Raw genomic sequence first — 24,328 nt, 5'->3', positions numbered from 1 at the left:
AGAGAGAGAGAGAGAGAGAGAGAGAGAGAGAGAGAGAGATTTTGTAATAGAACTTTGAGAATTTTGAAGGTGTGTACTCTTTTTTTTTTATTATTCTTAAAAAACTTTTCTAAGTAATAAATCTTTTTTATTACTTATCTTTTGGTATTCTTTCACAAAGGTGGCTTGTTCTTAATCCTTTCTTTTTCTTTTCTTTTCTTTTTGTTGCAATTTACTCTTGTTTCTACCTTGTATTTTTTTTATGTATTACATGAATTTTTTTTTTATCATAGACAAGCTTCCATCATTCAAAACTTTTTTTTTTCATGGAGTTTGACTTATTCAATACCTTTCAAGCTATAAGAATTACATCACCAAAAAAAAAAAATTAAATGTTAATAATTATTTGAGTGTATTTAGGACTTATTTGGATTCTTTTTAAGATTGTCATATTAAACTAGAAGGTAGTTGTATGCTTTTTCAATGTAAAAGAAATCATACCCTATTAGAACCAAAATTATATTAATAAAGTTCCACTTTCTATAACTTTTTTAAAATGTAAAGTGGATATTTATCTCTTATTCAAATGTTTCATAAAATACCGTCATTTTAATTCGAATCCGTGTTTAAAAATACCAAATGTATTTATTTTCATCAATTGCTAAAATTGATTTAATACATAAATGGCTACTCGCGATACAGAATATAGTTATGGAAAATATCAGTTTTTTAAATTAGTTTTTAGGATCGATAAAATTTAAAATATAATTATAGAGACTAATTAAGATTTTGGTGGCTATTGGTCTAAACAAAATATTTAATTAGTTATGGACTGATTCAAAAGTCATAATTATTAATTTTGTATTATATTAGTACTTTTAGACATCATCATATTAAATAACAGTGTAAAAATATAAATTTAAGATATTGTTAATAATATTAATAATAAATAAACAAAACTCAAATGAAGATTACATTTGGAATTTTTTTTCGACCACTAACTACTACATTTTCATATCATAAACAAAATATAATTTCTCATGTATACGAACAAATTATAATAGTAAACTGAATGCAAAATATCAGAACACAAAGGGTATGATTAAGCTTATTAAATATAAAGTAATTTATTGAACGTAGAAGTTTGTTAAGACATTAGATGTTGGTGCAATCAGTGGGCTTAAAGGATACAGTTTTCCTCAGCAAATCATATCCAACTAAATAGTTCATCTGTGCTAAGTTACCAAAGATGGAACCACTTGCCACTGGTGCAAAAGCAAAGCACAAAACATCATCAGACACACTAACAAAGGTGTTCAAAGAATCCAACACAACATCTGCACCACTAAAATGTGCAACAATAGTTGGACCCTCAACTGCATTATGTCCTCCAGAGTTGTAACAAAGACTTAGAATTTGGTCTGTGATATTCACTCGTTCTAGGTTTATGTTAGCAGCCACTTCTGACTCCAATTTCGCATAAAATTTTTCTGGCAAAATTGTCAGAGTTGTTCCTGAATCGATTATAATGTTACCCTTTCCATCATCTGACACTGAATCATCCACAAACTCAATCCTTTTGGACCCCACACTCATCCCTTCCAATCTAAGGTAATAGAATGTATCAACAGAACCAGGTATGATTGGTGTAGAAACTGTTCCAGGGCCACCCACAACAGCATTTTCTCCAAAATTTAGTTTACTTGAGCTTTTGGGATGAAACAATGGCACCAAACAATAGGAGAATTTGAAATCAATTGAAGGACCTATCTGGGAGACAAGTGAGACATGACCACCTCCTAAACCAACTATGCCAGACCCTTCACTGTCAAATGTACCAGCATTGTTCACACCACAACCAATGGGAATACTGGGAAATGCAACTGAGGAATCTAATAAGAAACATCAAAACAAATGAACAACAATTAAATAATGAACATTAACAAACTCTAACTTCTGAAACGAAAAAAGTTTGTCATCAGATAATGACATAAAATGGTACATTTTGATTACCTGTATTAGAACCCAAAGTGAGTGTGTCAAAGGCAAGATTTCCTTGAGAATGAGATCCATCACCGTACGAGATGGTATATTGGCAATTGGGTTCAGCATCAGATAAGCAATAAGTTTGACCTAGAGTCTGACACACCATGGAATAGCAAGAGACAGGTTCGTAGGTTTTGGATTTGGAAGGGTCAAACAATGGACTGGTTTGGTTGTAACACTGTTCACAAGGCTTGCACTGTGACCAAATGAGATCACTACCAGTGTCAGCAATGCCCATCACTTCAAACGGTGGTGTTCCAATGGAGTATTTCACAAGGTACTCTCCCTGGTTGGAGATTATCACAGACTGTGGTGTGTTTTTGGTAGCTTTTGGTTTTGCGTAGAAGTGATTAACACGGTCCAAAGAACGGTGGAAAGAGTTGTTGAGTTTCTGAAAAAGGGTTTTGGTGGGATTGTAGAATGGAGACTTTGGAGAGTCTCTGTGAATCAGTTCAACACTGAAACCTCCTTTGAGTGGCTCAGTGAGTGATCTTGCATAAAAGCAAGTGGTTGAGAATTTGAACAAGAGGAAGAAGATGCAGAAAATGTAAGAATGAAGGGCCATCTCTGTGTGATGAATGCAACTGTATGGATGGATTTAGAAGAACACTGTATATATAGAGGTTCTGGAGAGTATTGATTGTAGAAGAAAATCCCTTTGAATTCCATTCAACTGTTATAATTTAATGAAAACAATAATTTTTATTAAATGCATGGATCCTACAAAATGAAAATTGAAGATTTTTTGTCCAATTGTTAAATTTCTATGGCTCGTTATCACAGTTCATAATATGAGAAATAATTTACACTGCCCTTTGGTCATCTCCACTCACTCACTATAAACACTGTCATTTAATTCTTTTTTAGGTTATAGTTACTGAGTTTGAGACACTAACCTGCATATAATGTCCTTTCTATTCTTCATTTTCTTCTCAACTTATAAGTTCATAATTTAGTTTGGAAAGAACAGAATTGAAAGCATCCTTGAAAATTTAAAAGAACTATTTTAAGAAATTTGAGAAGAAACTTAGATTATTTGTTTTAAGAGTTTGAATGGTGAAAATGAAGATATTTAAAAGTAATGTAGGTAGATAATTTGATGGATATAAAATTTTAGATTATAATTTTACAGTGAAAATTAATATAAAATTAATATAAAATAAAATGTAATTATTAATATTATTATTATCGTTATTATATTATTATTATTAATAATAATTAATTAATAATAAGGATAACTTGCTTACTCTCTCACAAACAAATAAATCTTTTGAGTGAATGTTTTTAGAAGATATGAGGGCTAGAAAAAAAAAATAATGTAATAAAACTTTTCATTTTTATTTTATTTATCTAATATTTTGAAGCAAATTGTGTTAATTAATTTTCAATAATCAAGTTGGTTCAGCATTTCATGATCATTCAAATACTTATTTATAATATATAGTTATATCTCAAATTTCATAATAATTTTGAATACAGTTTAAAAAAATTTCACTAGACGTTGTTTTGTAAAGATTAAATGGTTTATAGATAGTATTTAACACTTATGGGAATTTTTGAAAATCATTTAGAAATACAAAAATGACGACAAAGATACATACAGTTGTCCTTTAATAAAGGTTCCACTCAATGAATTACAAACAAATTTCACTATACTGTTGGTTGACAAGAGCCCAACTAGTTGAAATCGTTTAAGTTTCCTAACTTAAACAAATCAAATGTTTTAAATAACTCTTCATTATCCAAAAACAATTATGTGTTTTTAAAATAAATACAGATGAAAAACTCTTTTAAAAAAATATGATCAAAACAATATAGTTATAAAATATTTGTTATAAAGAAGTATTCTCAAAGTTAGACGACACCTTAAAAAAAAGGAGAATTTTTAATAACATATATGTTCACTAATTGTTCTTTTCTTTTTTATGGAGTCTTCAATTTATAGATAATTGATAAAGATTCGATACATTGAAACATTGATAGAGTTGTTGTAACTTTTTGTACAATGTCATATGCTACTGTGCCAAACTGAAAGTAGCAAAGAAACATTCTTAGAATGTTTTTGTATTTCTTAATTTCTTTCTGAATCAACAGACAACAAGGACACTAAACACGTTAAATTGCTTCAACGTAAGAATGACACCTTACTTAAAGTATTAAACAGAATGTTTGAAGGCAATGAACGTTTAGGGCTCTTAATCAAGGGTTACAGATACCCTTATGATAATCGAGGATTAGGTTTTAAAGGCAAAAACACTCATTATATGCCTAAACCTAAATCTACTTATTTTGTTAAAGCTAATGAGAAAAATACTTATTATACATCTATTTCTGAACAGAAAAAGGTGCATAAAGCTAATAAGATAGGACCCAATGCAAGATGGGTATACCTAAAAATAATTATCTTACAAATATTCTTGATTATAGAAAAAAAACCATGTCATGATACCTGGATAGTGGATGCTCATGTCACATGACAAAAGAAAGGTGTATGTTCCAAAGCCTAAAGAACAAAAAGGAAGGAATAGTTACCTTCGACATAAATCAAAAAGGAAGAATAATAAGCATTGGAATTATAGGTATAAACTTTTCTCCCTCTATTGATAATGCATTACTTGTTTATGACCTTAAACATAATCTACTTAGCATAATTATGTGATAGTGGATATAATGTTGTTCTTTAAAAAGGCTAATGTAAAGTCTCAAACAATAAAGTTTATGTTTAATATCTCGGTAGGTCTCTATTTTGGTTAAGAATTTCAAATATGTGTCCTTTCTTTTTTTTCTTCGTCTCAATTGGATCCTTTTTTGTGTAAAATTTGAGCAATTAAAAGCACGCCGTCAAATTGGGCAAACGGTCGTGTTGATTACGTGGCATTATAAATGAATTTTGTATTAAAAATTATGAATGCATTGTGGTGTAATCAGCTTTTTGGAAGGGTAAAGTGGAAATAATAAAGACTTTCTACTTCTATTTCTACCTCCACATTCTCACTCCTATGCCGCAAATTTCCATGGCTGGGTTTTGGTGCTTTTGAATTAGGAATGCACGAACCTTGAAGGTGGTTTCCCTTGTAGATTGTGATTGGGATTCTGGCTTGAAGGAGGTGGATGGAGATTCACAGTGGTGCTCTGGATGCTTTTTGAAGGTTTCTGTTGTGGCCAGATTTGGGGGGTTTTTAGGTTTTTATGGTTTGGCTTTTCTGGTCCGGTGATGGTGGGGAGCGGTTGTTTCAGTGATTGCAGTTGGAACATGGAGGACATTGAATCTTGCGATCTGGCAGAGAGGAACATGCTACAGGTTGTGCAATAGTGGAGAAGACAAAGATGTGATGGCGTAGTCATGACACGCTCGCGATGATGGAAGGACATGGTCTAAAGGTTCTCGCGACTGTGTCCATGGTAGCGCGAGGTAAGATTGGACAAACTCTGTGTCGCGATGGCCATAGAGGTTGGCGATTTGAGTGGTGCGAACTGGGTTGTTTGCTTTGCACGGATTGGGGTTCATGGCATTGGTGGCGACAACTTTCGCTCCGACGAGGATGATGATGGTGGAGGTGCGCGATGATGATTTCACGAATTGGTTTTCTCTGTTTAGGTTTCTGCGATTTTGTGCCTTGATTGAAAAAGAAGATGATGAAGGTGTGTTGCGATTCTGATGGTGGTGGTTGTGGAGGCTCGCGACTCTGTAGCGGCAGTGACAGTGTAGATGAACAATGGTGGTGGTCTGGTGAGATGAGCAAGGTGGTTGGCCATGATGGTCTTTATTATTACCATTTTACCCTTTCAAAATGCTGATTACACCACTATGCATTCACAATTTTTAATATAAAATTCGTTTATAATGCCACGTCTTATTAATGTGAACTCTGACCATGCCACGAAATCAACACTTAAACGGTCGTTTTACACAAAAAAAAGGACTCAATTAAGACGAAAAAAAGAAAGAGACCTATTTGAAATTTCTAACCAAAATGAGAACCTACCGAAACATTAAACCTAAAGTTTAATGGTATTTTCTACTAACAGTTAGGAAAACTTGTATAAAATAGATTTAAATGAATTGCATGCTCAAAACGTTTCATGTCATGTATCCATAAAAGACAAGGTTATGATATGACATAATAAATATGGATATGCAAATATGAGATTAATCTTAAAGTTGCAATACTATGACCTTGTGAAAGGGCTGCCTAAATTATCATTCAAGAACAAAATCTTTTGTGATACATGTGTGAAAGACAAACAAGCCAAAGAGTCTTTTAAAAATAAAAATGTAATTTTCACTTAAAGACTTCTTGAATTGTTTCATCTAGATCTATTCAGTCCTATAATAATTACATTTGTAAATGATAAATACTATGAACTAGTTATAATCGACTAGTATACTATATCAACATAAGTAAAATTATTAACATAAGGATACAACTTTTGATGCTTTTAATAAACTCTACCAGAAAATAGAAATGAAAAAAAAAAAACAGTAATAAAAAATTATCATAGTGGAAAATTTGAAAATAAATATTTTTAAAAATTTAACAGAACTCTTAGCTTAACTACAATTTCTTAACTCCATTTAAATGTTAAAATATGTGTTATTGGAATCAAATTTGTTTGTGCAAGCTGTTAAACACGTAGCTATAAAACACTTGGATAAAGTGATTGGATTCAACGTAGATCCATGCTGTAGAAAACCAAAGTGGACTTTGCCTTGATCTTACGGTTCAAAATAATGTCTTCTGCCATTATTGACAAGCCATGTTAATTTTAATTAAAATTCGACGCAATAAAAAAATAAAAAAAAAAAAATTTTGAGGTGAAACTTTAGTAATTATAATTTTAAATTTTATGCCATAATATATTGCCGTAGTTCTTTTTATAAAACTCAAGTTTTAAACTTAAGTTTGAATTTAACTTTTACATACTTTCTTTTTCTGATTGACTGAGTCAATATTTAGTTCAACCAAATCTCAACTCTACAAATTTAAGTTTTCTTTATTATCTTAAAGTTATATTTTATTTTTTATAATTATATTATTAATATGAATTATTTGCTGGTTGCATTTATAACAAATTTCGGTCAAAAATCTGACTATCACCTTTGTCTCGATCACGTATATTTAGATTGCTCTAAGTCATATTTGTTTTACTTTAGATTTCACCATTAGAGATTTTAAGGAGAAGATTTATTATAAAGAGAAATTAAAAAAATTCCAATTTTAATATTTATTTTGTTTAATATTTATTATGTAGCCAAAAAATGTCTCGCATGAAAAACTATTATTACATGTTAAAAAACTACTAGTCTTCCAAAAATTTAATAAATTAATTGGTTACTCTCTCCTCTATAAACTATATTAAATACAACATGCATCTTGTGGTGATAATTTCAGAGATCATGATGGTTTATTTTTTGGTGTTGTCTTCTTTTTATTGGTGTTAATACTGCCCTTGCCACGTGGATTTATGCCACAATTACACGTAATTATTTATGGCATAATTAATTATCTACATATGCCATAATTTCTGTTGCTTTTCAACTCCGTATATTTGTAAAGTTTGTGTTAACTATTTGACAGTGACATTTTTCTTTTAGTAGATGTTATTGTTTTCATTATAACTACAATTTCATCCATAATTGGAATTTTTATAATTTCAAAATTTTATTTTGCTTTTGTGGGTTGCGCTTTAGTCCTCTCTTTTGTTATTTTTCCTTTTTATCATATGTCGTCATGTCTTTTATCCCATCATATTAGCTTTCGTAAGAAAAAAAAAACCTAAAACATATTTTTATTAATACAATAAATTGAAACAAAATATTGTATGAATGTATTTATTTCTAACATTTTACATCTATTTCTAGTTTACTAAACATCTAAAATTTTATAAGTTAGCTTCATAACTTTGAGAACATGCTATTTTATAAATAGAATTATTTTACATTAAAATAACTATATATATTAAAATGTGATAAAAATATATTAAAATAACCATACATACATATTAAGAAATTATTATTTTTTATTATTAGATTATATGTGAGGATAAAAATGAAGATAAACTATATATTTAAATAATGATAATAGTAACCCTAAAAATTGTCTTCCAAAGAAAACGAGTCTATAAATAGAAGGCATTGGTAAGAGTTATGGAGGAAGAAAGGCAAAAATGAGAACAAAGACTTGTCTTCTGTGGGTTGTATCTCTTGCTATTGCTACCATTTTTGGCAATGGCACTGCAACTGAAAGTGTGAAGGCAAGCCATTATGCTTCAACATTCAACAGAACCCTATTTCCTTCCACTTTTATCTTTGGTCTAGGTTCTTCTGCTTACCAGGTTTGAAATAAATGTTTTGTGGTATTAAACACGTACATGGTATAGACAGTAATCGACGGATAGACACTATCCGTACCTGATCTGACCTGTTGTCATCCTTGATATAGATGATGATGATGGTGCATGATAGATGATTATTAATTGTTGATTACTCAGGCAGAAGGAGCAACAAATGTAGATGGAAGAGGACCATGTATTTGGGACACCTTCACTCAACAGCATCCGGGTTAGGGTTTCCCTCTTTCTTTGAATTTCATTCATGCTGTAAAACAACAAATACATACGTAACTTACATGCCAAACTTACGTGACTTTCTTTCTTTTTTCTTAAACACTCCAATACGATGTATTTATGTCAGAGACTCTTTTTTCTCTCGTGGAAAACGATATCTCATACAATACTACATCTTTTTACCAGTTTACGTACGATTATTTAATAACTATTATTTTATATAATTTAAGTATTTTATGAATTTCTTACAATGTAAATTAATGTATATATTTTTTTATTTTTTTACTTTGTTACATTACTTATACTATATTAATGTTAAAGTATTTATACTGTTATTATGTTTTATAAACAAAATTAAGAAATATTCAATATTAAATAAAATTAATTTGTACAACTCGTAATATAAAAACTGTCAACTCATATAAAATATAAATCAAATAAGCCTAATGGTGTAGCATATATATAAAGTATTAAACCACACAAAAGTACAATAAAACCAAGAAAATAAATCGATATTGTATATAAAGTATTGTCTGTTTTTTGTGTGTGGTATGATCAGAAAAGATTTGGGATCACAGTACTGGTGATGTTGGAGCTAATTTTTATCATGGCTACAAGGTACATCTTCCCTCAAATTTTACCATGCTAAATAAGCATCACCTACGTTGTATCATTTTCCATCATTAAATGTCACTGTTAATATGTTTCAGAGTGACATAAAATTGGTGACAGAAATTGGGATAGACTCCTTCAGATTCTCAATCTCTTGGTCAAGAATATTCCCCAGTAATATATGACTCAAAAATTTTCTTCATCTTAAATTATATATCATGGATATTAGATAAAGCAAAAACGAAAGTAATAATATGTTATGTTACAATTGAATTTCTCACTGCAGAAGGCAAAGGAACCGTTAATCACTTGGGTGTTAAATTCTACAATAATCTCATCAATGAGATTATATCAAATGGTAAAGCTGGTCATTTTTTTTTTATTATTTATAACTATTATATTGATATTAGAATTTGAGATCATATATATTTTGTAAAACTTTTTTCACCCTATTATTTTCCTTCTTGTGTTTCCTCCAAATTAGCTTCTTAATAATCATTTTATTTTCTTTGTTTTTACCAGGTTTAATACCTTTCGTCACTCTTTTCCATTGGGACTTCCCACAAGCTCTTGAGGATGAGTATGGAGGATTTCGTAGTCATAAAGTGGTGTGAGTAACGATCTATAAACACACTTAGCAATATATATATACTTTCTAACAATTATTAATTAATTAAAAATTATAAAACCCTAATTAACCTTGAATTTCCAAGTAACTTTGTTTGTGATGGATAATTAGGGAGGATTTTGGTAGATATGCTGACTTTTGCTTCAAGAGCTTCGGAGATAGAGTGAAACATTGGGTGACTCTGAATGAACCCTTATCATATAGTGTGAATGGTTACAATGGTGGAAGCTTTGCACCAGGTAGATGTTCTAAGTACGTTGGAAATTGCAGTGCTGGTGACTCAGCCACTGAACCCTACATCGTTGGACACAACCTCTTACTGGCTCATGAATCTGCTGCCACCTTGTACAAAACAAAATACCAGGTTAGCTTCTAAAACATTTTCCTTATAATAAAAGTGAGAAATTATAGTAACCATACTTGGTAGAAAAGTAACATTTTCTGTTTTTTGGTTGTTTGAATACTATCTTATCCTGTTAGGCTCATCAAAAGGGACAAATTGGGATTACCTTACCGACTCACTACTTTTTGCCGAAATCTAACAGTGCTGCTGATGAAAGAGCTGCAAGTAGAGCTCTAGACTTTTTCTTTGGTTGGTATGTGTTTCTCATAATAAAATATATCGGAAGTTTCACATGAGGTAAGATCAATCTACAATGATGAAAAATTTCTCAGGTATGCTCATCCGGTTACATATGGTGACTATCCTGAAAGTATGAAATCTTTAGTGGGTGCTAGACTTGCTAAATTCACAAAAGCTGAATCAGAAGGCCTAAGAAAATCCATCGATTTTCTTGGTGTAAATTACTACACCACATATTATGCAGAAAATGCTGCACCAGTCAGCACCAACAGGACCTTCTACAAAGATATACTAGCCACTCTAACTAGTATGCACACATATTTCAATACTGTGTGAATTACTGTCTTTATAATATTTTTTAACAGTGAACTGACAAACACAAGCAACAATTTCTCTTGATTATAGCTGAAAAGAATGGTGAAGCTATTGGAACCCCGGTGCGTAGAGAAAATTTTCTCTTGGACTAATTAAACTAAATTAATGCTATTTAATTTTAGTTATAGTCCATGAAAATAGTATATTTCCATTCATGAAAGTGATTGTAACATTTCTGAATCATAACATACACTAGTCAAAAAACCATCATGCAGTTGCAGTGAACATGAATTTGTACGTACGACTGATGAAAATTTTTATGCAGACGGATTTGGATTGGCTCTTTGTATATCCGAAGGGAATTCACTATCTTATGGTATACATAAGGGACAAATACAAGAATCCAAATATTTACATCACTGAAAATGGTAAATACTATCCAGTTAATTTTCCGTTCTTGTTATTAGATAAGTCTATAATGATCATCCCATCATAAAATTTCTACATGTTTAGGCTTTAGCAGAAAACCAAAATTAGGTTCTTCTTTGTCTATGATACTTAACAGAAAGTGATTAATTGATAGGTTTGGTTCTTAATTTCTTGTAGGTGTTGCTAAAGCAAGGGATGATTCAATACCAGTGGATGAAGCCTGCAAGGATGGTATCAGGATTAGTTACCTTATTGGCCATCTTCATTTCCTTCTTCAATCCATCAAGTGAGAATTTAACTGCAAGTTAGGCATATTTTGTTCATATTGAATTTCTAGTTGTAGTAATTTTAGTTTTCCTGCAGGGAAGGTGTTAATGTGAAGGGATACTATGCATGGTCATTTTCAGACAGCTTTGAATGGGATGCTGGTTACACAGTTCGATTTGGACAGATATATGTGGATTACAAGAACAATATGAAAAGATACCTAAAGTTCTCTTGTTTTTGGCTCAAAAAGTTCCTTCTCAACTGATCCAAATTTGTGGTTCCTTTCGAATTCCTCCTTCTTTTTCCTGTTTATTCCCTACTTTTCACTGTGATGTAATCATTATAGATCGTTGTTATTAAATATAAATAATTCTTAATGGCGTGTCAAAGTAAAATACATCTTCTCCATTTAGTCTTCGTCTCATCTTTATCATCATTGAACATCCGTAGAAGAAAAACTAGGCTTAGTGTGTCTGTGAAAACCTTAAGACAATAAGTTAAGGAGTGTTTCATCTTTATACGATGATTTACTTTATCATTTTTATCACTTATACTCACAGGATTCCTATCATGGTTTGTATTTCAAGAAATGATATTCCTAAAAGATTATTTGTTGAGGATGTTAAGTTTTTTCTCTATTAAATTGTTTATTTGGAGATAAGAATTTGATTAAACTCGGCCATCTAAACCTGAATACATACGTTGCATTTATGAAAAAAAAAAATCCGATCGCAGAGTTTATATCTTAATCAGACATCAATTTTAACATATTGTCTCCTCCAGTAAAATCCATATGTTAGCCTAAAAATATAATAAAAAATAATTTACATATAATTCATAATACAGTATTCCTAAAATTAATTAGATTTAAATACAAAATGAGTTACATCTTAAACTACATAATAAAATATAAAGTAATTCTGGAACATGACATACAAACATAAAATTAATATTTCAATTTTTCACTCTTTCATTTTATCCGTGGTTATAACATGGAAACAAATAATTAATTTACTTCATTATAAATAGTAAATAAAAAATTATAATACATTAAAAAAATTAATTCAAGCTTTAAAAACAATTGATTCTACTTTCCAATCTTAAATCCAAGTAATTAATTCTACTTTGGATTGTATAATTAATGCGTATTGTATTCTAAGACAATTTTTATAATATGGGCCATACTAAGTTGGTCTAAAGGCCCAAAACATGTTTGTACGAAAAAAATTTCACGGCCTCGCATCTCCATAAATTCTTATATTTTGAATTGCACTTATTACTACTATATATTTTGTATTTCAAAATTTATAGTATGAAATGTTTCTATTTAATTTTATATTTTAAACTATAATTTTTGTTACTTCACATAATGTAGAATTTGAAATATAAAAAATGCATTTTAAATTGTACAATTCAAAATATATTTATATTTTAAATTACACAATCTACAATAAATTTTTTATTTTATATTATGAAATATATAATTTAAAATATAAAAAATTATATTTTAAATTGTACATCTTAATATATAAAAAGTTATTAGCTTGCATATTGAAGTTATGGTGATGCAAAAAGAAATGGTCATATTGATGGTGTAAAACTGTTGTCAAAATGAGTAATTTGACTTGACTTCCACCACAGGTTGGTCACTTCGGTTCACTTATTAGTGAGTCGAAAAAATTTGAATTCAACTCGATCCACTACGGATTGGTGGATTAAACGGGTTGGCTCACTAGTACACTTAATTCAAAAAATGAAAATTACAAATTTTTTGATTCAAATTTAAATAAATTTCACTCTAAAATGTTGTTAAACTCCAAAGACAATTCAAAATTAAAAAAATATCATACAACTCAAATGTAATCCAAAAGCAAGCAAAAAAAAAACCAACAAATAAGTTTCTAATATTGATAATTTTTGTGTCACTTATGCATTTATAATATTAAAGTCTTGAATGGATAAATTCATAATATTAACATTGTTTTCTTCATCACATTTACAATATAATAAAAAAAGTTTTAACTAGTAATATTGAAATACAAAATAATAAATAATTAAATTAAATTAGGTGAGTTGGTGAACTGACCCGATTCATCACAGGTTCAATCCAGATGAGCTGGATTGTAAGTAGATCGAATTTAAATTGATCCGTATCAAAATAATTATATTTTTTCAAACCTAACCCAACTCAAACTCATGATGAGCCAGATCGCACTAAATGTAATGTTGTTAACAATATCGAGCTTTAGTTGTTGGTCATTATTTGAGCTTTGGATATGTTTTTGCATAAAATAAAACTGCTTTGTGATATAAGGTTTTTAATAGAAAAAGACTTAATTATATTTTTATTTTGCATATCGTAATTTTTAATCATCCATAACTTTCTCAACTTTATCAATAATTTTTATTAGTTTAGACACTGGAAATGAAATTGGAGCAAGACACGTAATAATTCTCGTAACTTCTCATACAAAATTGAAAAAGAGAGTTGCTAGCTAGAAGGACTTGGAGCTAAATATAATATAGTTGTGAATGAAAAAAAAATTATGGGGAGAAAAATTAAGAATTAAAATTACATATTTTGAAAACAAAAACAAAAAATAAGAATCAAAGTTATAATGAAGCTAGAAAATAATATAATTGTAATATTAAAAGGTGAATGAATTAAAATATTTTGTATTAAAATAAGAACTAAGGTTGTCTGGTTTTAATTTTGTGAACACGAAAACCAGATTAGTATATCCATAAGAAATTATCCAGAAAGAAGTTGATTGTATATATATGTTTTGCTTTGTTGTTAGTGCATGTTCCAAAGGTATTAAATGTGAAGAATTACTGAGTTGTTTTTGAAAAAGTGAGGATTGATTTGAGTAGTTCTAACGTTAAAACAAACATGCTATGTGAGTGGTGAATTTTTTGAGCGAGAATAGTTTAATATGTTGAGATCATGCTGCTATTTAAGAATTATCGTAATGACCCACTTGGTAATGTGTAGAAGAACTTAAGGATAAAAAATGTTTCGCTGACTTTAAGAACATTAGGGAGACTCAAAACAGAAAGATATATTATGGGAAAAGCATTATGGAGATTTACCATCAAGTTATTATAATAAATAAATATGTCTTGCTCATAAGTTATTATAATAAATAAATATGTCTTGCTCATAAATAAATATGGAGATTTACCATATAAGAATCATGCATATAGATATATCATCTCAAACGTTTTATTATGCAAAAATCTAAATCGGTTGTTCAAACTTATAATGGATATCGAGCAATGATAAGTTATGTATTTGTGGTGGCCTCTACTGCTTTACAAAGTCATTGTTAATAAGTTTCATCCTACCACCTACACAAGGTTAGTCTGTTACGGCACAATAGGCTTCCAGGTAGTGTCTAAGACCTCCTATTATTCTCACCACATGTGTTAGTCATCTCTTTTTAAGAATGAAAGACCATTAGAGTGCTAGGATAACCCCCAATGTTGAAATCCCTATATTCATTCTAAAATACTTTAAACCATACCGAAGGAGTTCCTCCGTGGAACACATATTACCAATCGTGAAACCATTTGAAACCAAAATAAATAATGTATACTTTCATAACATTATAACACTCAAAACATATCTCAATATTAGCATAAAGCAAAGATAGAAAGAATAAAAGAATAGCTCTTGGATGAGTCGCTCAGCGACCACGCTCGCTGGGCGACCAAAACACCTTCTCGCTCAACGACCTCATTTGTTATACGAATACAGAGACAGTGGTCCAAACCCCCAAACTCTCGCTCAGCGACCCAACTCGCTAGGCGAATAAACTGATAGTGATCTAGACCCCTAACCTCTCGCTCAGCGACCCAACTCACTAGGCGAATAAACTAACAGTTATCCAAACCCCCAACCTCTCGCTCAGCGACCCAACTTGTTGGGCGAATACACAGACAGTGCTTCAAACCCTCCAACCTCTCGCTCAGCGATCTAACTCGATAGGCGAATAAACAAACAGTGGTCAAGACCTTTAGCTGCTCGCTAAGTGACTCCACTCACTCAGCGAGTCTGCATAATTCTACAACTTGAAAACTGCAGAATTTTCACTTTTAACCACCCCTGACCATTTGGATACATTTTTTCCAACTTCTAACCCTCTTAAATCATGTTATACACTCAAATATACTTAAACATTTGTTTATAAACCCTCTTAAACTCATTTTAAAGTGTTTACCTACAAGATTCAGCTCTAAAATCTCTCAAACCTAACTTATGGACTCAATTTGAATTCTACCAATTGTGGCACAATTTCAAGCAACTTAGGGACCCTAACAAACAAAACTCCCAACTCAGGTTTTTACTAGTCCACTTCCTCAAAAACTAGTTCTAAACTAAGGCAAACTAGAACAACATCAAACAATCGTCAAACATTCTTATCACAATTTACTCTCATTCTAGGGACTTGAACAATTCACAAAACACCTCATAACTGACTAGAACAACATCAAACCATATTTCTACCTTTTTCTTCCAACTACAGTACCTAAAACTTCATTTCTTCTACCAAACACTACTAAGACTTCTAAGTTTTCAACATTTATTCAACCAACCTTTCAACACATATTGCAAACAAATTTACAACACAATAACATCCAATTACAGACAAATAATCATTCAATACACTTCACTATATCAATTCATCACCACATATTCAAATATACTCAATTGATCAAGCTACATCTCACATAAAATAGAACATTTATTCAAACAGTCCATTATTCAAAGAATCTTTAAACATGAACAAATAACCATCAATTAAGAAAATTCCAGCTTCCCTTACTTCTAAAAAACGTCTATAGCTCAAGAAATCTCCAACCTTTGCTTCCATCACAAGGAACCTCTAGAAAAAACTATAAATCATCGATTGGCAATTGGAGACAAACCTTAGAACCTAAATTGAACCAAGAATCAAGGAAGAAGATCAGTTGATACATGCAAAACAGAATTTCTGCATGATCAAGAATCAAGAAAATACCAAGAAAAGAGAAGAAAACTTATTTTCTCTAAACACCAAATTGATTGAATAGCAAGGTAAACCTTGACACCATGATCGTATAAGCATCTCCTAATCGTTAAATAGATGACTTGAGATCAAGAACGCTTAGAGAGAAGTGAGAGATAACGAAGAGAAAATGTTTTAGAGAGATGGAGTGTTTTTAAAGAATGAGACGAGTTTAGAAAGTTCTATTTATATTATAAAATTATTTTATAATAAAATACTAGGTCTCATTATTTTAATATATCTATCAACTCTAATATTCAATTTTCTAGGTTATTACAAGAAAAACGAAGAGAAGGAATGGAGAAAGAAAAATCAAATTGCAATATTTACCAATAAATTTTATCAAATGAAAAAAGTCTTATACAGCAACAAATTTTAAACATTATTAACAAAATTTGGTTGTCGATCATATCAATTTTTTTTGTGTGATGACTTTCGTTAAATAAATTAAAAAATGGATTAGTAAACTTGAAAATGGTTGAGCAAAATTATGTAGAAAAAAGTTCAAAATTTTCTTTTTTATAATTTAAAGCGAAATGATTAGATAAATTTTCCTCGGTGAAGATACTCTAAAACTAAGTAAAAAATTGGATGTAACACATGAAGTTCACGAGGTCACAATAAGAAATCTAATAAAATGTAAGAAACTTGTTAAGATAATAACTATTGTAATGATAGGATGTTGTTCGAAAATAAGAAGAAAGTCTAATTGTTCTTTGGTAGTTGAATTTTACAAGCTGCAATGCAAATGATGGTCATTATGTTTTTTGGCCAACGGTTAAGACGAGGCATGTGGAGTAACGAGCCTATTGTTGTTTTGTCAATAAAAACAAAATCCATAGAAGTGCAATTTAATATAAAATGGAGATAATTACATGTCAATTATTAATTTAATAAGGATTAAATATGTTATTAATTTCTTAATTTAAAATAAAAATTAGAATTAGTTCTTCTTTAAAATTTTAGACCAATATAGTCTTCCGTCTTTAACAATAGGTGAATTTAGTCATTCTAACTAAAGTTTTTTAAGTTTATTTGATGTTTCAAACGCGTTTCTCAATTAACATGGAAACGGAAATATGTCAAACGGAATAAACAATTCAAATGCTATCATAAAATGTATTTGAAACATCAAATAAACCTTACCACACTAGTTCAAAAACGCTATTTAACGTCACCCAGTAGACGTCGGTTTCCTGATAACCCGACGTCTATGACTGCACGGTGGCATTATCGTAAATAGATTGGTAAACTAAACGTCAGTGTCAAGTTAAGGCGACGTCTATGACATTGTAGACATCAGACCTGCCGCAAACCGACGTCTAATTGCCTGAGGTAGATGATAAGACAGTTAATGGACGTCGGTGTTCATGGGGTTCGACGTCTACTGGGCTGCAATTAATGTTGATCACCTAATTCCCAAGCGCTTAGATGTCACTTAGTCAAACGGCGACGTCTAAGGCCTGTCTGGAAGGCGAGTAGACAAAAAATTCTTCAACGTAGACGTCAGTGATGATGACAAGCGACGTCTATGTGCCTGTAATTGATTATGTTCACAAAACTCGAGGGACTTAGACGTCAGCTAAAAAGGGCACCGACGTGAACTTCCCTGACAGGAAATCAAACGTCAATCGGTTCAACTTCTAGACGTCGAATAGACATCGGATCCCCTGAAACCCGACGTCTAATGGGTATTCAAAAAGTTTGTGTTAATGTTAACCTGAACGTCATATTAGTTAGATACCCAACGTCTATGTTGTTGGAAGTCCCACATCGACTAGAGATAAGGCCATTTAAGTGTATATAAGTGGGTGCAAACCTCACCCTACAAGCTGCTTTTGTGGGATTGAGTTAGGCCTAAACTCACCTTCTATTGGACCACCCAATTTCTACTATCACGCACGAGATGTCTATACCTCGGTGTGAAGGAGGTGTGTTGGAAGTCCCACATCGACTAGAGATAAGGCCAATTTATAATATATAAGTGAGGTGCAAACCTCACCTTACAAGCCGGTTTTGTGAGGTTGAGTTAGGCCTAAAAACCCACTTCTAACATGGTATCAGAGCCTATCGGACCACCCATTAAAAAGTCTAGTCTAATCCCACGCTCAAGATGTATATACCTTGGCGTGAGGGGGGTGTGTTGGAAGTCTCACATCGACTAGAGATAAGGCCATTTAAGTGTATATAAGTGGGATTGAGTTAGGCCTAAACTCACCTTCTAATATATGTGACCATAAACGTCGGCTGCCGTAGCAACCGACGCCCCATTTCATTTTAAATAAACCGTTGACTCTTTGCGGCATTCAGTTTCTGATATCGCGTCTTCCTCTTCTCCTTTTTCTCTTGCTTCACTCTTCTATTTCTCGTTTGCGGCACCTCTTCTTTTTATCTCTTGCGGCATTGCATTGTTGTTTTCTGATAACGTCATTGTCTTCCTCCTCTCCTTTTTCTCTCTTGCGGCATTGCATCTCAGGTGCGTGGTTTTTATTGCTACCATTTAATCTTTGTCAGTCTTTCATCGATTATATCTTCTGGTTCAACTGATTAAATTTGTTTTCTTTGTGTTGTGTTTTAGTGCAGTTTTGTTCCTTTCTTGGGATAACGAAGTAACACATTCTCCCTTTACTAGCTGCCTCCCAGAAAAAACGGTGTCTAGTGAATTTCTTTTGATCATTTCAACCCAAAAATGACCTTGGGTCGTTGCCTAGTTATCGTTTCACCGTGATTTTTTCCTCTTGTGGATGAAAATGGAACTAAGCAACAACCCAGGTTTGATTTTGGGTTGAAAAGATCCATAAGAAATTCAAAAGTCACAAGCTTTTTTTTTGGGGGAATCTAGCAAAAGGAGATTGTGCTACTAGGCTATCCAAAGACGGGAACAAAACTGCATTAAAACACAACCACTGTATTAGAAGTCGGTTAATGCAAAAACCGACGTCTATATGTGCTCTTAGACGTCGGTCAGTATCATGTTCGAAGTCTTTATGTGCTCTTAGACGTCGGTTATTGCTTTGTCCGACGTCTAATTAGTGCCTTTAGACGTCTACTTAAACCAATGTCGACGTTTATTGACGTCGGTCATGGGCACTAACTGACGTCATTATAGACGTATGTGTTTAGGATGTCTGACGTCCCATTGACGTCACCGGTTTAGACGTTGGTTGATTAATAGATGTTAAAAGCCCAAAATAATCGACCTTAAACAACGTTTTTCCACTAGTGCCAAATTTAGTTAAAAGAATTAAATCCGTATATTTTTAAATTTGGAAGACTAAATTGAACCAAAATTTTGAAAAAGAACTATTTACAATTTTCACTAGAAGTTAAGAGACTAAAAACCTATTTAACTCATTCAATAATAATAAAATTACTATCATAATCAAATTTACATCTAATGATTAAAAGTTTAATATAAGAAACATCAACTTCTTTAAAATACTAATTTCAATATAAATTAATTGTAGAGATACTAATCTCAATTAAGATAATTTTGAAGGTACATAAATTATTTAATCCTAAAAGTATTTATAAATATTAGAGCTATTTTTGTTTTGGACTGCAAAATTAACAATTTCCTTGGTAGTTCAATTTTAATTGTTCTTTTGGTAGTTGAATTTTAAAAGCAGCAATGCATATGGTCATTATGTTTTTTGGCCAATGGTTAAGATGAGGCATGTGGAATAGTGAGTCTATTGTTGTTTTGTCAATAAAAACAACATCCATAGAGGTGCGATTTAGTATAAAGTGTACGATATAGTTACATGTCAATTATTAATAAAATTACTACCATAACCAAATTTATACCTAATGATTAAAAGTCTAATATGAGAAACATTAACTTTTTTAAGATACTAATTTCAATATAAATTAATTGTAGAGATGCTAATCTCAATTAAGATAATTTTGAAGGTACATAAATTATTTAATCCTAAAAATAATTATAAATCTTCGAATAGACAAAAATCACACTCAATAATTCTGAAAAAAATTTAGTTCCAATAATTTACTATTCTAATACACTTCACCATGAACAAGTTGAATGGTTTAGGAGGAAGGCAAGATTGATTGTAAGAAGTGAAGTTACATTATATATACATTTTTAATAATACAATGTTTTGTTTATCTCTATTACAACCCTACATTATGATACATATATACATTCTTGTTTTGTATAAAATGTTGTTGAAATTTATTGTAGAAGTAGCATTGGTGATGTGAATGAACCTCTAAAGAGGAATCAATAAATGCACATGGGTGAGGGACAATGCTCACATGTTAGAAATGGTCCTTCATAGCCGTGCTTGCTGAATTCGAAGCATTCCCACTTCGGTTTCTTATAATGCATTGGATCAACTCTTTCTCCTTATCCTCTTTGCATTCCCCTTTTCACAACATCATTCTGTATATGTTTTGTTTCTGACATGACTAGGAAGATATTCACCTCAAATGAGAAATCCTATTGCTAAAAGGTTTGTGAGTATTTTATCTAATTGGTACTAATTTTGAAACTTACTTGACTTTACAAACACTTTTGCTATTTGGTATTTTTGACAAACACATGGTGAGCTATATATGGTGTAGAAAAGTGCTTATGGTGACCCACTTTGTTGCTTCTCTAGTTATCCGAATAATACAAACAAGTCCATGATTAGCAGCAACACAACTTGAAATGTACGATCAGGAGCTTGCAATTTATTGATTGTCCTCAAAGTTGGGCACACAATGACACATGGGTTTTGGATAAGTGTTACTATTTTCCTCACATTAATGTTCAGAGCCTTGGATTCCAATCCTACCCAAATCAACATTATTTAATTTAACCTAACTCCAAGGGAATCTCAAAAGCTACAAAACTTTCTAACATTGATGATTCTCATCAAAGAGAAGAAGAAGGGAGAAAAATCCATTCACATGCATCATTTCCCCAAACATTTACAACAAATTCGCGTAGATCTCTATGGAAAATTAATCCTATTGTTATTATAATCAATTTGCTAAACATGTCAGAACTTGCAATATGCTTCAAATTTTGCTTTTCAGATATATCATTTCGGGATTGCTGTTCTTGCTTTTCAGATATATTACAATTTAAATGTATTGGTGAGTTTCAAGAACCAACAACAACCCTTTCTATTAATTATTGCCATTATTTAAAAAGACACATTCTCCTTTTTCAGTTATGCATAATTCCTAAACAAGCCATTCTCATGTGATTTTGACAAATTAACTACCTCTTCCTATGTTCAACTCATTTTATGTTTATTATTTAAGTTTCCAAAAATTAAAAAACTACCACCTAATGAACCTATCTTCCAACTTCAAAATGAAGATAACTATAATAATGCTGATTAACTAAACCACTCTCTTATCTGTCATTATTCAACCTTCTATACTTTCTATATCACATCCACTATTTAATTTCTTAGTATACAAGCAAAACAAAAACACTTTATTTCATGCACCTTAATATTGTGAAAAATAAAATATTTAATCATATTTCTAAAACCAGATAATAAATATAATGTATATTTTGCTTTGGTAGTTGGAACCATAAACCAAATGCATCAAGTTGTGAACATATAGACAACTAATAATACACCCACTTTCGCCTAAAAATGACAATATTATGGAGTTGTTAAAGTTAAGTGGTTAGAAATAATACACAACCACCCAATAATCTAATATAATTAATCAAACAAATAATCACTAATATAATATAATTAATCAATTTTTGTTTTGTCCAAATGGTGTAGTTAAGAAGTGACAATCAATTCTTCATTTTTATTTTCTTTATATGTAATTTGATGAATTAGAGAAATTACAAAGTCATGGAAGAAGCTTTTGTTTTTGGACATAATGATTGGATTAGTGTTTTAACTTGTCAAAGAAGTTGCCAACTAACATGAGAAGATATGGGGAAATTTTAGTAAAAAAAAAGAAAAAAAAAAGTTTGACTAAACTATTCTTATTCTTCTTGTGAATATAACTATTAAAGTAATGATAACAACTTAACATAATAGAAAACTAAATTGGTAACATTTTTCTAGAAATTGAGATTACACCAAATAGGTTAATATGCTCTAACTAATGCCTTAACTAATTGGTATTGAAATAATTAATGAAAATCAAGTTTATAAAGATTCATGGCTCTGATAAGATTATGATAATCAAGGAGATTCAATAAAAGTATATAAAATTATTGTAGAGGATTATGATGATGTATGATTCTTTCATAATATTTTTAAAAAAAAAAAGATTAGGAAATAATTTATACTATGATGTATCCATGTCAACTGTTTAGCTTGTTCATGCATTTGACGATTGAAATCAAATATTTTTGAATACATGTGCAGCTTTCTTTGTATTGAACTTGAAATTAGACCCAAAACAATATTTTATTTTTTATTAAAGCATTAATAATATGTAAATAAGTCAAAAGGGTAAATTTTAGTTATTAATATATCACTTTTTATTAATAAAAAATATACCATGACCTATACATCTTTCTTTTTCATTCATATTATAACAAAGTCAATCGTCTTGAAGTCTTTAGTGTAAATTATTTCTTAAATGGTTATATTTTATGTATTAAATAAAATTTTGCATAAAACTAATCAATATAGTAAATAAAATTATGTTTTTTTTATATAAATAAATTACATGCATGTATAATACAATTATTTTTTTCTAAAAGAAATGAATAAAAAATATATAAAATTAGACCAATAAGGATGTTAATAAACTTATCCGGAGATAAAACATCAACATCATTATCTCATAAATATGTAAGATGATTAACAAAAAGGTTGGCACTTTTATAAATAAATTTAATATCAACTACTCTATCAGATATTATATATTGTGAAATTTTGGTATGATGCTTTATTTGTTAATAGGAACTTATATTATATTAAACATGTAAATACATTCGGACCAGTTTAAGAATAACATATGATACAAATAGATAAGTTAGGAAAATATATATTAGTTTATCTCTATCTTTTATGTGAGTGAGTTTATTAAAGTATGATTATTCTAATTGTTTGATTTTTTATGTAACTCCCAAAATAATCATAATCATCTCATCACGCATGGTCACGCTCTCACATGTCTTATTAAAAATGAAGAACAGTGACAAATGTTTGCGTAATGTTTACAAACACGCATGAAACAAACCCAAAGTATTCGAAGTTTAATTTTATATTAAAATATTAAATTAGGTTTTGGTATATATGGGTATGATCCAAAACACAGACGTAATTTTTAAAAGTTTATAACAACCACAATAGATATAATCTTTTTAGATAGAACATATAATAATTTTATATATTGTAATAATATAGTTTTAATTTCAAAATGAAATTTTAAATCCTTTTACATATTTCTTTGAAAACAAACGTGTTTAAAAGTTATACATGACTTGAAAGTGATTTTGAATACTTAATTAATCAACGGCTATCTTACTTTTACTAGGATTGGACAAAAATAACTGATCTGTATTGTACTCCAGTTAACTGTATTAAAAATAACTGATCCACTTTTACTAACACAGTATACTATTTTATGGTTCAATTTTTAAAAATAAAATTATAACAGTTACAGTTCCATTAAGTGTGAGAACTGTATCTACTTTTACATCTTCTCTAGTTCCAGTTCAACTGATTCAACTGTTTCGTCTTGTCAAGAAAACTTTATTTAATAATAAAATATTTATAAAAAAAATTGTTCATATAAAAAAATAATAATTAATTTTTTAAGACAATTTTTTTTTTATCACAAAATTTATATTTTTTATCAACAAAAATAAAAAATATAATTTATATTTTTATATTTTTTAAGTTATATATA

General features: G+C 30.3%; 2 protein-coding genes across 2 annotated transcripts; one reads left to right on the top strand and one right to left on the bottom strand.

The window, feature by feature from the left end:
* Positions 1–1,134: 1,134 nt before the first annotated feature.
* On the bottom strand, positions 1,135–2,707 carry LOC106760557 (aspartic proteinase CDR1-like). Its single transcript, XM_014643978.2, has 2 exons — positions 1,993–2,707; positions 1,135–1,871 (listed from the first exon to the last, which is right to left on the bottom strand). The coding sequence occupies exons 1-2, from the start codon at positions 2,588–2,590 to the stop codon at positions 1,135–1,137; spliced, it is 1,335 nt and encodes a 444-aa protein (XP_014499464.1). The 5' UTR covers positions 2,591–2,707.
* A 5,460-nt stretch (positions 2,708–8,167) lies between these two features.
* LOC106760556 (vicianin hydrolase-like) lies at positions 8,168–11,964 on the top strand. The gene is made up of 13 exons (XM_014643977.2): positions 8,168–8,361; positions 8,518–8,587; positions 9,152–9,210; positions 9,303–9,378; positions 9,491–9,562; positions 9,727–9,814; positions 9,944–10,196; positions 10,313–10,428; positions 10,508–10,722; positions 10,821–10,852; positions 11,056–11,158; positions 11,337–11,445; positions 11,523–11,964. The coding sequence occupies exons 1-13, from the start codon at positions 8,194–8,196 to the stop codon at positions 11,689–11,691; spliced, it is 1,530 nt and encodes a 509-aa protein (XP_014499463.1). The 5' UTR covers positions 8,168–8,193; the 3' UTR covers positions 11,692–11,964.
* The last annotated feature ends 12,364 nt before the right edge of the window (positions 11,965–24,328 follow it).

This window comes from Vigna radiata, chromosome 5 (assembly GCF_000741045.1).
Source record: "Vigna radiata var. radiata cultivar VC1973A chromosome 5, Vradiata_ver6, whole genome shotgun sequence".
In the NCBI taxonomy this organism is placed as follows: Eukaryota; Viridiplantae; Streptophyta; class Magnoliopsida; order Fabales; family Fabaceae; genus Vigna; species Vigna radiata.
The sequence above is the reverse complement of the archived record's forward strand: the minus strand, read 5'-3'. Positions and strand labels throughout refer to the sequence as shown.

Excerpts from the sequence above, each read along its gene's own strand:
- LOC106760556 (XM_014643977.2), top strand. The coding sequence starts at position 8,194 with ATGAGAACAAAGACTTGTCTTCTGTGGGTTGTATCTCTTGCTATTGCT. Across the intron at positions 8,362-8,517 it reads TAGGTTCTTCTGCTTACCAG|GCAGAAGGAGCAACAAATGT; the intron begins GTTTGAAATAAA and ends TTGATTACTCAG. Across the intron at positions 9,211-9,302 it reads ATTTTTATCATGGCTACAAG|AGTGACATAAAATTGGTGAC; the intron begins GTACATCTTCCC and ends AATATGTTTCAG.
- LOC106760557 (XM_014643978.2), bottom strand. The coding sequence starts at position 2,590 with ATGGCCCTTCATTCTTACATTTTCTGCATCTTCTTCCTCTTGTTCAAA. Across the intron at positions 1,872-1,992 it reads CACTTTGGGTTCTAATACAG|ATTCCTCAGTTGCATTTCCC; the intron begins GTAATCAAAATG and ends GTTTCTTATTAG.